The sequence below is a fragment of the Pseudorasbora parva genome, chromosome 22, assembly GCF_024679245.1.
Source record: "Pseudorasbora parva isolate DD20220531a chromosome 22, ASM2467924v1, whole genome shotgun sequence".
Lineage (NCBI taxonomy): Eukaryota > Metazoa > Chordata > Actinopteri > Cypriniformes > Gobionidae > Pseudorasbora > Pseudorasbora parva.
The window spans coordinates 15,664,151-15,682,014 of record NC_090193.1 but is presented as its reverse complement, the minus strand read 5'-3'; the positions used below and the strand labels follow the sequence as shown (position 1 = coordinate 15,682,014).

Genomic DNA, 17,864 nt, shown 5'->3' with positions numbered 1-17,864 from the left:
TAAATATATTTCACCATCATCTTTTTGTGGAAACAGTAATCAAATACCTAATCAGAGATAATGGATCTCTGCTACCATGGCAAACTTAAATATTCATGCAACCGGTTATATTAGCTTTCAGTCTTCTTTTATTGTCTAGACTACCATCCGCTATTTAGAAATATTTAAAAAAAAAACTGTATACAATAATGAACACGTGTAGCCTATTCTATTATGTTAGGCTAATATAATTGGTAGGTATCATTAAATACACAATTCATCTATTTCAATTAGTAAAGCTACTATTACACTGACAAAATAAGTTAATCAGTTTATTGGACACAATAAAACTTGTTTCATAAGTGATTTGTTCATCCTTCAAAAACGCAGAACAATAATAGGATGCACGACACGCAATTTCTCCCTCCTCAACTGTAACCGCCCTTTGCTTTCAACTCGTCTTATCCAATCACAGTCCTCCTCGTGTCTCATACTCCCACTGGTTTCCAGGGTCGGCCAATCACCGAGCTCATCGCTGAGGCTTCCACTCAACGCACTCCGCCATTTTGTAGCGCTTTAAGAAAACTCAGCCAAGCAACAAAGTTGCGGATCAGAGCTGCTGTTCCTCGGTGTGCAATGGACGGGTAAGTGATGCTACGCTATTGTGAATGAAAAATAAGTTTTACTTGCCTTGCGATAAGCAGTGCGCTAGTAAAACCTTACGTTTAGCAACTCTAGTGTATATATATTTTTTTGTTTTAGTGGACAGCGCGAGCGCTTTCATCACCAGTTGCGATTCAACAACCCGTAGTTTTCTCGTGCGTCAGGCGTCTGTATGATGCTTTTTGTTTTGTTTGGCACATTTAGTTTACCCCCCAGGTTTGCCTGTTTTATTTGTATAAACGAGAGTTTTGTTTTCTACAAAACTAGGACGATTTCCACCTAAAGGACTTGTTGCATCGTATAGGCTACTGTTAGTAATTAAAGTTTAAGGAAAACAATAAAATAAAGAACAACATTCTTTAAAACGTATGATATAACTAAGGAAAGCAATCATTACAAGTTATACAAGTCTTTCTAACATGAAAACTATTAGTAAGAGCTTTGATTCGATTGTGTGATGGCATTGACATATTTTTCCTTGTGCAGCCGCCTAGAGACTGAATTGTACCCTATGGGATCAAGTTACGCAGAATTAGAGTAAGTCTATCTGAAATTTTATAGCTCTGAGTTGGTGTTTTTTTTAACCGCCTATAAATTGCATTTTATTTAGTTGTTTCATTAGAGAATTATCAGTGTACTGTGTTTATCTTACAACATGAGCCACGATTGACATAGTTTCCACAAAACAATGTAGTTTCTTTGCCATTTTAAATTCTTGTTTTCAATGAGTATCCCTAATTGAATTTAATGTTTATTGCTAGAACAGTGCAAAAATAAGACACTTCAAATGTATTTAGACTGTTGTGATGCAAATCATGGGTTAAAAGGACAAACCCAATACAAACAGAAAAAACTGTGTATAGAAAAGTTCAACTTCCTTAGTTCAAAATTAAAAACAAATAAAATAAAAATTAATTTCACACTTTTTGGTGAAAAATCAAACTAAGTTCCATTTAGTGGTTGTTAATACCACATAGCGGTAACTATTACTGTTATGTGGTAGAAATTGTGGTTACTATGGTAAATGGTCTCAAATGAGTCTGTTTTATAGACCTGGGTGAACCAGACAGACACTGTACATGTAAGATGATACACAGAAACTAAAACCACTCCCCAGGTATTGTGAAAAAATGACCCCAGTCCCCAGGGCCCCCTTGTTTGAGCTCTCATTTGCATAAAGGTTTTCCCTCTTGGGGAAAATGTATCGGGATTTGTTTGGCACAGTCAGTTTCTTTTTCAATTCATTGTTCCAAACATAAAAGCTTTTAAGCTGTGCTGTGTAGATATAGGGGAATTTTTTTGAAGACCTGATCCAATGGAGAGATTCTGTTATTGCATTTACTATGAGTTCGTGTGAAACAGGATGTGGGGGTTAATCTTCAACCATAGACTGACCCAAAATACCACTCATATTTCTTGCTCTAAGAGAGATCTGTGGGAAGAAAAGAACTAGATTACGCAGTCTATACTCAATCTGCTTATTCCTTTAATGGGAAAAACATCTGACCAACATGAACCAAATTAATTACTCATCATTAGCCCCATTAAATATGAATTATTATTATTACAGTTCATATTATGGTTGAGGGTTTCAATTTCAATTTGTCTTCCAGAAATGGGCTCGATTATGAAATTACATATTAGGCATTACTGTACTGTTCTTTACCTTTTGTTTCATTGGGACTATTTTCGTCAAATGCATGGGGTCAGAATTGTTCCTCTGTTCTCCTTTTCTTATTTCATGTATTTTGTTTCTGGTTTCCTGCTCTGATTTTCTTTCCCCCCTTTTCTGTTTTAATTTACAGCGTTGTTCACGATATTGCAGTTGGCACAAAGGTAAGAATCTTACTTTTGGTCCTATAGTCACTACGGTATATGACATGTGCTATACAGCTTGGATTGATTCAATAGGAGTCTATATTTTTTTTATTTAATGGCTTGACTTCCTTTAACTCTTTGTGTGCCATGACTCTCTATATTGAGAATTCACATGGCCTTTGTTACTTACACACCTTGTGCTATCATTCTGTCTAGATATGTATCGTCCTGCCAACAAGTTGAATCATTTAAAAGCAAATCAAAAATGTGTTAGGACAAGCACTGTGGCATTCCACATTGCGCTTTCTCAACTTTTTATGAACTCAGTCTTAGAGTTATTATTTATCTTTAAAAATGAATTCTGGATCATATGTCATACTATTTGGCTGTTGTGAAATGCATAGTTAAGAAATCTTAAACTTGCTGCCTCTATCAGCCTTCATGAGGCAACAAGAACACTCCCGCACATTCTCATTAAAGATTATTTCCTGTGGTATGTGGCTAGTGAGGAGGGACCTACAGGATGTGGAACAAAAGGCTGATTCATGAGGTTCATTTAGGTTAGTTACTTACACGCTTGAGGTCATGCAGTAACTTATAGCATGAAACCTACAGGCACTGCGTTTATCTGAGGATTACTATGGTACAAGGGATGGGAAATTCATATGAGATGGTTCCTAGTTTAGGATTAAAAATAATTATAATGGACATTCCTCTGCATTATGTCATGGATTCAATTACATGTTAAATACAATGTGAGCCTATTTTGGAGATGTTTTACTTCTGTAATGTGACATTTCTGAGTTAAACATGATATTTAATGAGAAAAAATATAGGATAGGGGTTGCTGTTGGTTAGCATTAATGTGGCCTAAAACATGGAAAGTTGTTTTAGAGGAATAGCATGTTACATTTACATTTTAATAAAAGCTATTAAAATAGAGGCAAAATAGCATGCACTAACAATTCACTAAAAAAAGCAAAAACAGAAGCGGTAAAAAGGGTCGATGTTGATTTCATGTCAACTGGGAAGACAGGAAGCCGTTCCGTCTTGTATTTGGGCTAAATTAAACTGCAGTCACAACATATTCATGTGCTGCATGTCAGAGTGAAATCAAATAAACAGTAGGAAATTATGTAGGGAAAAACATGACATTCATCATGAACACAGGGCCATATGTGACCCTTGACCACTAAACCAGTCATAAGTCGCACAGGTATATTTGTGGCAATAGCCAACAACAATATAGTGTATGGGACAAAATGATAGATTTTTCTTTTATGCCGAAAATCATTAGGATATTAAGTAAATATCATGTTCCATATAGATATTTTGTAAATTTCCTACTGTAAATTTATCATTATTTTTAATAGTAGTAGTAATATGCGTTGCTAAGGACTTTATTTGGACAACTTTAAAAGGGGATTTATAGAATAAATACAATTAAATATTTAGATTTAGATTCCAGATTTTCAAATAGTTCTGTATCGGCCAAATATTGTCCTATCCTACACTTTCAGAAAAAAAGGTACAGTGCTGTTACTGGGGCGGTACCCTAAGGTACAAAAGTGAAAAGGTACATCTTTGTACCTTACTCACCCCTAAATGGTACATATTAGTACCTTAAAAGGTATATATCAGTACTTTAAGAGTACAAATTAGTACCTTAAAGGTACATAGTAGAACCTTAAGGTACATATTAATACCTTTTCGGTTTTGTACCTTAGGGTACCACCCCAGTGACAGAAATGTACCTTTTTTTCTGACAGTTTAAGCTTATTTATTCAGTTTTCAGGTGATGTATTAATCTACATTTTATTTATGACTGGCCCATATGACTGGTTTTGTGGTCCAGGGTCACACATTATTATTATTATTATTATTTGATTAAAAAAAAAAATCATTCCCATACTGCCTTTTTTATCAGCACAAGATGGTTTCATTATTTAAAATGCATTGAAAATGCATGCACAATAAGGTCAAAGACATTCATTAAGATTAGTAGATGAGCAGTTGTAATTTGATTTTTTTAAATTGGTCATTGGATGTTCTTGTTGTTTAGATGATCTTTAGATGTCTTTGCGATCACAGGTGACAAGTATTTTATTGTTTGAGTGCGGTTTCTACCTTTAGAGACATTCCTCAGAGATTGGTTGTTGATATGACGAGATGAATGCAGTCTATTCATCAAATGCAAATATGTTTGCCTCATCACTCAGTACACACATGTAGCTCTTGTGTTTGTTCAGCAGTGCTGATCAGAGAGAAGATGGTTGGGGGAGGTGCTAATGGGTCACATGGGGGTTCGCTTGATGCTATCAGTCTCTCTTTCTTGTTCTCGGTATCTCGTAAAGAATGCAAGCCGAAAGCTTGTGGGTCACAGGTGCTGAATACAGCAATCTGACAATCCACGATACTCTCAGCATGTTTTTACTTGCTAATAATGCATTTGTGGCATTGTATTTATAGTGTCAGGGTGCACAACCAGGTATTTATCTGTCAAAAGGTGCAGTGATGCATGTATTGACTGTTTACAGGGACAATTACTGATCGCTGGTTGCTATTACTGCACTATCCATGAAAAATTAGGTCTGGACCTGTGCTCATAACTTGTATGGTTAGCTCAAGTTTGAAGACACACCTGGGCGTATGGAGATAATGGGTCTTGTGTATTCAGTTCTAGGATGGGTTTCAGTTACCTGCAGCGCAGGCACAAGGTTTCCATGGTGAGCGCATTACAATCGGAGCCGTGGTAACGGCCCCGTTTTTTTTGTTGTGAATTGTTGCAGTCTTCGCCCCTCCCCCTGTACTTCACACCTCCTAATCTATTTAATCAAGTATTTCATCACGCCACACCCAGCAAAAAGTAAACCTACCAAATGTTTGTGTTTGTCATGCTTAATTAGCTTAAATGCATAGAGATACTACTGTCCCACACTATGCTTTAAAAAAATGTAAGGGAAGTTGTGGGAACATTCTTATTTTGTGGCCTTGATGTCTTTTTTTTTTTTTTTTACCCCATGCATGTCATACATTTTATATTTTTAATAACAATATGCAATGTGTTTTGAGATTTTCTAATGATTACATTTAGCTGTGTTAGTGTTTAAGATCAATTTTATGTGAGTGTTAGATGACAACAAAAGTGAGCTAAATATAAAAATGGGGAAATAATGCATTAATTCACAATATTCACTTTCAATATTCACAACATACCGGCTACACGAGCAACACAAACTCCTTAATACAAAACCAGAAGTGAGTTGATTAGAAGTTCCACTAATAATAATCAAAAGGTCACTTTAACAGTATTTAGTGCTTTATTCTCAAAAATGTTCCATGCTTTCAGTTCATTGATCGTTTTTTCTAGAAAACAACAGTTTGGGGTAACAGACAACTGAGTGGATCTTTAAACAAGGTTTCTGTAAAAGCGCAAAGCTTAGTTTTTTTTTTTTTTTTAAATATTCAGTAACCCTTAAAACATTTGTTTTTTAGCTTGGTGTGTCGTACCAGATGCATGTTGTGTAGCCACCCCCCTCTGGTTTACATGTGGTTCTCATTGAGTCGTTTGACTGTGGAATTTTAATATGTGGCGGCCAGGCTTGTGTGGTTGCATGGGGTTTAGTATTTTTCAATTTCTTTAATCATATGAATTAATTTCAATTTCTTTAATCATATGCTGTGATTGGACAATCAGAATATAGTTTGCTTTAATTCACCCAACTACTGTTTCTATCTTTGGCTCAAATGTCTGCACTCATATAATGGATAGTCAGAACAAGCATTAGCTTTCAATTGTCCAAAGGCAGTTATTTGCAAACCTGTGATTTGTTACTTGTGTTAATCAGATATTTGATGTTGAAAATGGGGTGTTTTATACTATACACAGTATTTCGTTGTATAAATGTCATGGTCTTTAGAAATGTTCACGTGTCCTTCCTTAACAAAAGAAAGTATGAAAGAGCATATGCAAAATTCAGACTGGACATTCATTCCTCTTGGTTGACGACCTGGAGATGTAAAACCGCCCCTCTCCCCATGGCCTACAGGGCTCTTCCTTCATAGATTTCTAGTGGGGGATGTCTTGTGGTTGATCTCTGACCCCACCCGTCTTTAAGGCTGTGCTGTTTGCACAAGAAGGCTGAATGTAGCATTGCCCATTTCCTGCATTCTGAGTTTCTGATGTAAACTTGTCCTTATTTGGATATCCCACTATCGTTCTTTCCTTTACTTCTTCTTGTTGCCATTCAGGCTAAAGGTTGGATTCATCTATCATTATGTTTTTCCTCTATACTTCAAGTTTCCTGTTTATAAGTTTGTAAACCTCAGAACTGACTGTCTAAACCTTCTAAAAATTACACGGTTTGATTTAGAGCTTTTCTTTTTTTTTTCAGAGAGGATCTGACGAGCTGTTCTCCTGTGTTACCAGTGGGCCCTATATCATGAGCTCTGCAGGTAGTCTATATGCTCATGTTTCTTTCTTTCTCCAATGTGGTTAGTTTTGTCCCAGTAATCCATCCTGATCATCTGCTCTTACTGTAGCCAACGGCAACGACAGCAAGAAGTTTAAAGGAGAAATCAGAAGTCCCGCCGCCCCATCCAGAGTTATACATGTCCGGAAGCTGCCCAATGACATAAATGAAGCAGAAGTCATCTCCCTTGGCCTTCCGTTTGGCAAAGTCACCAATCTGCTTATGCTAAAGGGAAAGAACCAGGTACCATTCCCTCTCCTAAAAATGTTGAATTTTTAACGCATGCAGTAAATAAGTTCTACGTATTAGTTCGGTTCCCCAAGATTTGTGTATTTAAGACTTTTTGTATTGCTTAAGCATTCATCTTAGCAATGCTAATGTCAGACTGAAGTCTTTCTTTTATTGTTTGAGAAATTATTGTTTGAGTATATTGTTGAGAATCTTGCATTATGACAGATTTTTCCAAAAAAATTAATCATCATTATTGATCAAAAGTGACAGTTTAGCCATATATAATATTAATAAAGATTTGTATTCCAAATAATAATTGTTGTTGTGAACTTTCTATTTATCAAAGAACCCTAAAAATAAAATATCATAGTTTCTACAAAAATATTAGAAAGTTTTATAATAAGAAATGTTTCTTGAACATCAAATCAGCATATTAGAATGATGTGAGATGGAAGACTGGAGTAATGATGCTGAAAATACAGCTTTTCCATTAAAGGTTTATATCGCATAAATAAAATAAAAATGTTGTAACCATAGTGTATGTGAAATTAGTTTGTTTAGCTAAAAGGTTTTCCATTTGTGTGCTTGCGTTGAGCATTTTTTCGGGCTTAAACGAAATAGCATGATCTGTGTTTTTGTGCAGGCTTTTTTGGAAATGAACACCGAAGAAGCAGCCCAGACGATGGTTACTTACTACTCCTCTGTAACACCCGTGATTAGAAATCATCCCATATTCATGCAGTACTCCAACCACAAAGAGCTGAAAACAGACAACTCACCAAACCAAGTGGTATGTGCTTCAAATTCTCTATCAGCATCCATCCCCTGCCAGCACATGTGTAACATATGTGTGGTTTGTGAAGTTTAATTACACCTTTCTACATAGTTAATCATTTTAACATTTATACATTTCAAATGAGTTATTTGCAGCTGCTATGTACATGATGATTGATACAAGCAGAGGGCCTGGTTTGCTGTCTTTTAAGCATCTTGTTTTTTGTGTTGCATTTTCCACATTGCCCATTTTCTAAACAGTTTATATGCCGCTAAAGGCCTTTAGCAGTGAATTCCACAGCTGTAGCCCATCAGTGCTCATTTGGAGGATCGCTTAATTTTTGCTTTGTTCTGTTTAAGTAAACTGAAATGTAGCTTATGGCATTTACTCCATACTTGATTTTGTTCAGAATAAGCATTTTCAAATTTGACTCATACATTTTGAGACATAAAAAGGTGCACAACTCCACATGGATACACTGCGTTTATCTATTTCAAACCTAATTGAAATCTAATTTAATCTTTGCTATTGTTTGGTATGTACAGAGGGCACAGGCAGCACTGCAGGCAGTAAATGCTGTCCAGACAGGTAGCATGTCTCTAGGTGTTGTTGACCCATCCGGTATGACTGGCCCCAGCCCTGTCCTGAGAGTCATCGTTGAAAACCTTTTCTACCCCGTGACCTTAGATGTCCTGCACCAGGTATACACTTCCTCTAGTCTATTCTACACCGTGACCTTAGATGTCCTGCACCAGGTATACATTTCTTGTAGTCTAGTACTCTGCAATTCTATTACTTTTCTGACTTAACTGTTGGCGGGTGTGATTGTTAGATACTTAAATGCATTTGGTTCCTCGACAGATCTTCTCCAAGTTTGGCACAGTGCTGAAAGTGATCACATTCACCAAAAACAACCAGTTTCAAGCTCTACTCCAGTTCGCTGATGGGCTGACAGCACAACATGCCAAGCTGGTGAGGGGTGCCATCTATCAGCCATCTTATGAAATTACATTATTGAAACTTAGCTTTATGCCAGCTCACATACTGTGAAAGAATGTGAAAGTCTAGATTTTGGCATGATGTATATTGCATAGTTTTTGCTAAAATATCTCTTTCCTCAGGCTCTAGATGGCCAGAACATCTACAATGGCTGCTGTACCCTGCGCATTAGCTTCTCCAAGCTTACCAGCTTAAATGTCAAATACAATAACGACAAGAGCCGTGACTACACTCGTCCAGACCTGCCCACAGGGGACAGCCAGCCTGCTCTTGAACATCATCCTATGGCTGCTTTCGGTACAAACGGGTGTCGAATTGCACCCAGCACACTCTTTTCGTAACCACAGTCCCATTCTGCCTCTGGTAAAAAATTCTAAAAGTCTTTGGGTTTTGCAGCTACTCCCGGAATCATCTCTGCCTCACCGTACGCAGGAGCACACGCCTTCCCTCCGGCTTTTGCTATCCAGCAGGCTGCAGGTACGACGGGCATCTTTTACGAGTCTCTGTTTTAATATTTTCTGAATTCTTATGTCTTGTGATGTGTAATGTAAACTGAGACCGTCTTGATCAGGTTTGACAATACCTGGGGTTCATGGAGCCCTTGCCTCACTGGCCATTCCTGGAGCGGCAGCGGCCGCTGCAGCTGCAAGCAGACTGGGCTTCCCCGCCCTCCCTGGCAGCCACTGCGTAATGTTGGTCAGCAACCTGAACCCAGAGGTTAGTAGTTACTTACTTTCTCATGAAACTGGAAGTGCTCAAAATGTCTATTTAAATGTTAGGTCTTCGAGAACTCTGGGGTTTTAGTTTTTTTTTGTATGTTCGTATTGTCATACTTTTGATCCTTAAATAAATGTAAAAAAAAAAGTGTTGAAAGTGTATGTATGTATGTATGTATGTATATGTGTGTGTATATATATATATATATATATATATATATATATATATATATATATATATATATATATATATATATATATATATATTATTATATATATATATATATATTATTATATATACAATATGAATGAGAAGGGTATCCCTTGCAAAACCACACTTTAAAAATTATATATATATATATATATATATATATATATATATATATATATATATATATATATATATATATATATATATATATATATATATATATATATTTAAAAACATAATGTAAATGTTTGCACACAAAAAAAAAAAAATGTTGCCAAATCATGTTGGCACCATATTTATAATGAGTTATTTGCAGCTGCTATGCACATGATGATTGATACAAGAAGAGGGCCTGGTTTGCTGTCTTTTTTTTAAAACAAATGTTATTTTGATGTAATGTATAATAAGATGCATATAACTAATTTAAATCAAAACAATTTGCACTACAGCAAAAACCTGGTGGAACCACTGATCTGATATTTGACTAGATTGCTCATTGTGTGGCGGTGAAGCCATTGGAAGTGTTCGAGCAGCCATCTTACTATTCCCTACCGACAGGCCTAAAATCCCATGATATGCAGCAGTATGATAGGATTCGTTTTTTGGATATATGCATGCAAGTTATTTGTCACTTTAGGTGTTATCTGTAATGTTTATGATCTTTTCGAGCAGGATAAGTGATGTATAGAAATCGTTAAGATGGGTGTCTACTACTCATTGCCAGCACAGGTACCTGACCTTTATGTATGTAATTATACAGGAAATATTAAGCATGAACATATCTGGGATTATTGTCAGAAATTTATTCAAATATATAATAAATATAGCAACACGTACACGACCTTAGACCCTTTTTTCGTTCAAAAACACTGATTCATCCAGTTATGAAACATTTATGAGTGAGTCACTAAATCATTCATTTAAACCTTTAAAAAAATTTTTTTTAGATTGATTACACATTTTAAATAGACTGCTTCAATTAACATCATGCAGAACCTCATGTAAATTACATGTTATTTGTTTTAGTAGTCTGTTCAGAATCATGGGAAAATCATGATTTGCTATTTAAAGCTAAATTATTTTGATTCTCAATTTATTCAGAATCGTGCCGTTTTAATTTCTAAAGAAGTATTTTTAATACAACTGTTGAGGTGTCTCATCCATTAGATCTGACATTCACTACTATACACAATGAAAATGAACGTAACTTTTAATAAGCAGGGGAAATTCCTGACTTAAAACAAATAGCAATTTAAATGTTTAGGATGTTTGCATTGTAAGACTGTACGGGGAGACTTAAGGATTCAAAACGCTGACTGATTAGGTATTGTTTTCTCATTAAAATCAGATGACTTTGAATCCGATGTGAGGGAATAGTGGGGAATACTAATATGGTGGTGCAGTCTCTTCACTTATGATTTCATGAGCAATCCATTCATTCATATATAGTTGGAAACTTTTCTTTTAAAACAGATTTTGAATGTTTGTTTTAATGTGAAAATATTGGTATAAATAAAATGAAAGCAATTGCATTACAGGCATTTAAAAATATATATATATATATATATATATATATATATATATATATATATATATATATATATATTATTTTGTAAGGGTGTGACGAGATCTCGCTGTATTAAAAGGTGGTAATATTTATCGAGGAAGTGAAATGCCTTGTGATATGAGCATAACAGAGTTGTTTGTGGCAAACTTTTACAGTGCTTGCATTATATTGTGCAACATATGATAATCATTCTTCAAAAGTAGAACTGAAGTGAGGGTTAGTAGACATTTCAAAATGCACCTGCATTTTTGCTTTTTACTGAGAAATTTTTTTCTCCAGTCATATTGTTATTGATGATTTCTTAAAAACAAAGTACAATTGTCTCGCTCATGTGAACGCAATATGTATCCGTCACACCCCAAATATTGGCATAAATCTGAATTATTTCAGTTAAAACAATGGTACGTAACCTTGCTCATATTAGCTGTACAATGGATGTTGTAAACTGGTGTTGTTACTACTGCTAAATGTTCTTTCATTTTTTAATGCGTTTATGATCTGTTTTTGCTCAGTAATTACAGTGTACAGTGCACAAAAGCCTGCTTTTTTAGTGTCCATTAACCGAAGCCCCGCCTCTTTATTCATTCAAGTGTTCTCACGCCTTCTACAATGCGTTGTCATTTCTTCTTCTAACATCCTCAGGTTTTGTGTTTAAAAAATGCCATTCAGTTGAGCTTCATTCTCCTTGTTGCTTCCATTTGAATATGTTGCTGCTTTACTTCATATTCCACTCATCTCCTCCAAATATTATACAACAGTAAAATTGTGAAATTGTATTTTCTGTTGGTCTGTTCAGAAGTTGGTATCATTTTATTCATTAATTTGTACGGTTTTGTGAAACAGACCATTAGAAAGTGCATTTACACATGTATCCAATTAAAAAGAGTACAGTATTTCTACAGTAATTGCTACAAATGAGCTTGTTTTGCTGGTGAAGTTTCTTTGTTAAATTTAGCACTATAATTTGTATTTCTTTATGTATACTGACCTTGTTTTTTTACCTCTTTTTTTTCTCCTATTTCTCTCCCTCCCCATTCCCCTCATCCCATTGCTCTTTTTTTGTTGTTTTTGAAACCCCGTTCTCATTTGCCATCTGGCTGCACGCACCATATGTCTCTCTACTTATCTGATCTGTACGAACAATTCCACATCATCCCACATTCACACACACCAACATGACTTCAAACACACACAAACATTTCTCTCTCTCTTCTATCCCCCCACTCCCACCCCTCTCTCCGCTCCCAATCCATTAACCATCTTCATGATCCAACCATCGTTTTTTGCCATTTCCCGTGGAACTGCCTCGCTGCCTCGGATATGTTGAACCTCCACTCTGCCTCCGATCTTTACCTGTCTCTTCCTCCTCCGCTGCCCCCCTCTGCTGTCCTTTAAAGAGAGTTACGCCCCACTGCCTCTTTATTCTCTTCGGTATGTCATCCTTTAGCATCTTTTTTGTCACTCGTTTATTCTGTTCTTTTAATTTGACTTTATTTCCTCACAAGACATCTGTGAGGCCCAATGCTTTGAGTGCCTCGCTTGTTTTCTGCAGTATTTGGTGTGGTGAGATGAGACGCGTCATGAAAAGCTGCAGCTTTCCCAAAACAACTGCACTTCTTCTGAATGCGGACGGGAGGCTGCCGCTTTTTATGACGTAACAAAGCAAATTGGCTTCTTGTATAAATTTTGCATGCTTTTGAAAACTGTTCGTTCCACCTTTTTTATTTTTTATTGCATGTCTTTGGAGAAATACTGTTTAAAATACTTGGTTTAATAGTCAAGACTCCTGTTGTTTTATATGTTCATTCTTTTTTTGGGTTAGAAAGCATTTTCATCCCCCTCAACTTTTTATCTTTCAATTCTTATCTCAATCGATCTGATTAATCTGTTCCTCAGAAGATCGTAAAACAACCTAAACACTCATTGCAGTCTTCTTAAGATGTGCAGATCCACCACTCTACTCTTAAATCATATATTTTTCTTAATTAAGATTTCTTCTATAAAAAAAGCTATTGTCCTTTTTCACTCAAAGCCCTGCTACATTTTTATAATATTTTTTTAGTACCTTAAAAAAAGCATGTTATAGTGTGATTTATTGGAGTATCTTGATTGTAAACTGAAGTTGTTTTATAGCTCAGGCTGGTTTTGATGAGGTGTGTCTGATCATAACTAATTGTATATTTGTATCTAACATCATCCTGTCTCTCTTTGTAGGTGTATATGGGGATGTATTGAGAGTAAAAATTATGTTCAACAAAAAGGAGAACGCTCTCATACAGATGTCTGATGGGACACAGGCTCAGCTCGGTAAACTCTTTTAAATTTTATGGGTATTTGCTTGATATGAGAGATCGGTTATCGCTCTGCCGGAGCCATAGGAGAGAATTAAGAGGCCACTTTTTCCATCCTGTTCTCATAAATGTCACATGTCCAAGACTTTTGGGCAAAGAAGCACCCTAGAATCGTTATTTCTTAAATTCAGGTAACCTTATTTCTAGAGAAGTCTCAGAGAATTTTGTTTTTTGTTCTATTTTATTTGAATTGTTTCTGCAGACAGTGATTGACCATCATAAAACTGAAAGCGATACAATGATTCAGAATCAGATTTTATAATACATACATTTAAATCCAAACTGGAACTATGATAATCTGGTTTATCTGTGATCTTTTTGTTTTGGGTGATAGTAACTTAGTAGCCAGATTTCAAACCTTGTGTATACATCACTGCCATTTAAAAGTTGTGAGATTGAGAATTTTGTCATCATTTATTCACCCTCATATTATTCCAAACCCGAAAGACTTTGTTCATCTTCTGAACACAGCTATGTGACCACTACTTTGATGCTACAAATAGCTGAGATTCTAAAACTAATCCATATGAATTGATTTTTTTTTTTGTCCAAATTTTTTTTTTAAAAGACGTGATCCCTTTGTATAATAAACAGATAGAATTTAGGCTTTTATACACATTTAAACTATGATCAGCGAACATGAGTCGTGTGAGAACAAATCTCATCAGTTCTAGCGGAAGCTCAAACGTGTTGCGTAACACTGTCCTCGTTGGTTCTTGCATTAGTCAAGCAAACATGCCTGAGTTTCCATTTACCATAACTGATGTGTGCGATGATTGTTTTATATAACATATGAAATGCATGGATAAAAGCCTAAATTCAATTTATTCATCAGATAAAGTGATCATGTCTCTTCAGAGAATTGACTAAACCGCTCAATTCTTATGGATTAGTCTTACTATCAGTTTATGAATGTGTTAAAACGTCAAAGTGGTAGATGCGTGGATGTCAGTTGAGAGGTAAATCTCTCAGATTTTATTAAAAATATCTTCATTTGTGTTCCGAAGATGAACGAAAGTTGAACGAAAACATGAGGGTGAGTAAATTACATTCATTTTTAATTTACAGTTCAGTTTTGAATCAGAAATAGATTTGTGCGTATTCCATGATGAAATTGTACATTCATTTTCACAGTGTACTGATATATGTATACAGTATATGTCATGGGGAACTAGGGGGCAGAATGATACACCCTCTGTATATATATTTATATATTTTAGTGTAGACATTCATGTGCTGTTTTGTATTTCAGCAATGAGCCATCTAAGCGGGCAGAAATTATATGGCAGGCCCCTGCGCATCACACTGTCCAAACACACAACTGTCCAGATGCCACGGGAGGGACATGAAGACCAGGGTCTCACCAAAGACTACAGCAACTCTCCTCTCCATCGCTTCAAAAAGCCAGGCTCAAAAAACTACTCCAACATCTTTCCTCCATCATCTACCCTACACCTGTCTAACATCCCGTGAGTTTATACACATCAGCTTCTTGTTTTTATATGAATTTAAAAACCCAGATCTCATCTGTAACTTTGTTTCTTTGTTTTAGACCCGCTGTTGTTGAAGATGACCTCAAGATGCTCTTTGCTAGCACTGGTTCTCTTGTCAAGAACTTCAAGTTCTTTCAGTAAGTCTGCAGCTGTGACATTATCATGCTGTATAAATGGAAATCGATTGATACTGCAAAAAGAATTACAACTGATAAATAACTAATGTGTTAACAATATGTTTGCTTGTGCATAATTCGATTAGAACAAAAAAAATGTACTCTTTGAATTTATTTTATTATTTCTAATTATTATTTTATTACTTCTGTATTAAATATAAGCCCGACATCAGCCATAACTTTTACAAATATATTATTATTGGGCAAACATTCTATTTTGTGTAATATTATTTCTATATGTTTAATTTCCCATTGTGATTTCTGCATTTTTATTATTTTCATATATTTTTGTTTTTTAAATAGAACACAGTAAGCAAAAAAAAACAAAAAAAAAACGTATGAACACACTAGGGATGCAACAATACAGTTAGTCCACGGTTTAATACATACCTCGGTTTTTAACCACGGTATTCGGTTCAGTTCTGTTTTTTGCTATTCTATTCTTAGACGACAGGAACAGAAAGAGGTTAAGGAGAATGTTTTTTATTTTTTTATTGCAATACTCTTTCTTTATTTTACTTAAAAGAAAAAACATACTTAAACTTAGAACTCTACTTTAAAGTCCAAAAGTCCCTTTACCCAGAATGTCCCATACACATTCCTAGTGTATTGTATAATATATAAAATAAATATATATAAAGATTTACAGTGGCAGCTCAAAGCTGTACAGCAGCATTTACGTATGAAATTGAATGAATAAATGTAAAATCCAAACACTGCATTGTCTTCAGTATAAAATATACAATGTTTAAATGCTACTGTTTTTTAATTATTATTCAAGAGCAGTGAGTGGTTTTCTCTTTTGTTTTTGTTTTATTAGCATACTTTTAGAGGTGAACTGTCCCTTTAAGGACGATTGTTCATGACCTGCTTTCATCTCATGTACGATATAGAGACACACAGATTTTACTTTCACTTTAGACATAACAGACTATGTTTATGTATTAGCACAGTAAGACTACTTAGTCCAGTAATCGCGTGTTTGACAGGCATTTAGTGCGCACTCTCGGCGTTTAACTGGCAAGGCTTTAAAACGCATGCAAATAATTAACTTTCGTGATTGTGAATAACTATGTTCCGTGAGTATAACTCTGACAGCAGCATTTCAAGCGTGGCTAAACACCCCCTAACTTTAGTTCATATGATAGGATATTTGCTCATAACCGCACATACTCACAGGCACACTAATGAATTAAATGCAAAACCGAAAAATACGCATTTCACAAGTGCGTATTGAACTGTGAATGCCGCACCGAACAGTTCAATATTATATAGAGATTTGTGGCATCCCTAAAACACACTGATCACCCTTATGCACTATAAAAAAATATTAAAGTTTGCATTATTAGTTTAATTTAATTTTGTATTTAGTGACTGGTTAACCTCATTATTTTGAGTTTAAATGCTATATTTGGCAGCAACAATCTGTCCATAAGAAATACTAACAAATTCATCAACTTTCAGGAAGGATCGCAAGATGGCTCTGATTCAGATGGGTTCAGTGGAGGAAGCAATCGAGTCCCTTATCCAGTTCCATAACCACGATCTCGGGGAAAACCACCATCTTAGGGTTTCCTTCTCCAAGTCCACCATTTGAGAGAAATATTCACTAGAATGGGCAGGAATGGCCAGTCATTTTAAACCTTAATGCGTCTTAATCACAAAGCTCACTTCCATCATTCCATTATTTTATTTGAGGCATTTTTTTGTGTTGTTTACAAATGTTCTTTTTATTTTAATCAGATTTTAGAACCGGTGTATTATTAGTTTGCCCAAAATTCTTTAACTGTATGTATCACTCCATCTATCAGTTTCAGTCTAGTCTGTAAAAAATATTTCTGTAGAAGCAGAGATGAACCACTTCAGGCTTTTGATTCCATTTGTGCCTTCAGATCTCTAGAACCTCAGTCAAACATCTGCAACTAATGTTTGCAAATCTGTGGTTTACAGTCCATTTTGTGCCCCCAGGGCCAGGCATTGACTCTCCAATGAGACGTGGGTAATTTCATCAGGCTGATGGTGTAGGCCTTAAAGGGATACTTCCCCACTTTTTCATATTAAACTATGTTATTCCCTTAACTAAAATGAGTTGATGCATACCTCTCTCATCTGAGTGCGTGCACTTAATCGTTCTGACGCGCGGTGACGATCTGATAACATTTAGCTTAGCCCACTAAGCCCAGTTCATTCACTATGGTACCAAACAGAGATCAAGTTAGAAGCGACCAAACACCTCCACATTTTCCCTATTTAAATACAGTTAGATGAATAGTTGAACGACCTTGTATGGTGTTATAAAATAAAACGTAGCGTCATATCTCCCCCTCCCCCCATAGACAGAAATGAGAGGGGGAGATGTGAGGGAGGATGTTTCAGCTGGGACTTTTTACTCCGCCGAGTCGAAGTACTCTCA

At 35.7% G+C, this 17,864-nt stretch overlaps 1 protein-coding gene across 2 annotated transcripts; it reads left to right on the top strand.

The window, feature by feature from the left end:
- The first annotated feature begins 544 nt into the window (after positions 1–544).
- ptbp1b (polypyrimidine tract binding protein 1b) lies at positions 545–17,539 on the top strand. Of its 2 annotated transcripts, none has more exons than XM_067430967.1 (16): positions 545–623; positions 1,129–1,179; positions 2,448–2,478; positions 6,855–6,915; positions 7,003–7,175; positions 7,807–7,953; positions 8,484–8,693; positions 8,800–8,910; positions 9,060–9,234; positions 9,334–9,414; positions 9,509–9,654; positions 12,829–12,862; positions 13,646–13,738; positions 15,035–15,251; positions 15,335–15,412; positions 16,916–17,539. In XM_067430967.1, the coding sequence occupies exons 1-16, from the start codon at positions 616–618 to the stop codon at positions 17,046–17,048; spliced, it is 1,749 nt and encodes a 582-aa protein (XP_067287068.1). In that variant the 5' UTR covers positions 545–615; the 3' UTR covers positions 17,049–17,539. The 2 variants fall into 2 exon arrangements, with proteins under 2 accessions (XP_067287068.1, XP_067287069.1); XM_067430968.1 differs by having other exon boundaries at positions 8,484–8,639; positions 16,916–17,537.
- Positions 17,540–17,864: the final 325 nt, after the last annotated feature.

Bases quoted from the DNA above. Each gene is read 5' to 3' on its own strand.
- ptbp1b (XM_067430967.1), top strand. The intron at 2,479-6,854 runs GTAAGAATCTTA...TTTTTTTTTCAG, and splicing joins ATATTGCAGTTGGCACAAAG to AGAGGATCTGACGAGCTGTT. The intron at 15,252-15,334 runs GTGAGTTTATAC...TCTTTGTTTTAG, and splicing joins CTACACCTGTCTAACATCCC to ACCCGCTGTTGTTGAAGATG.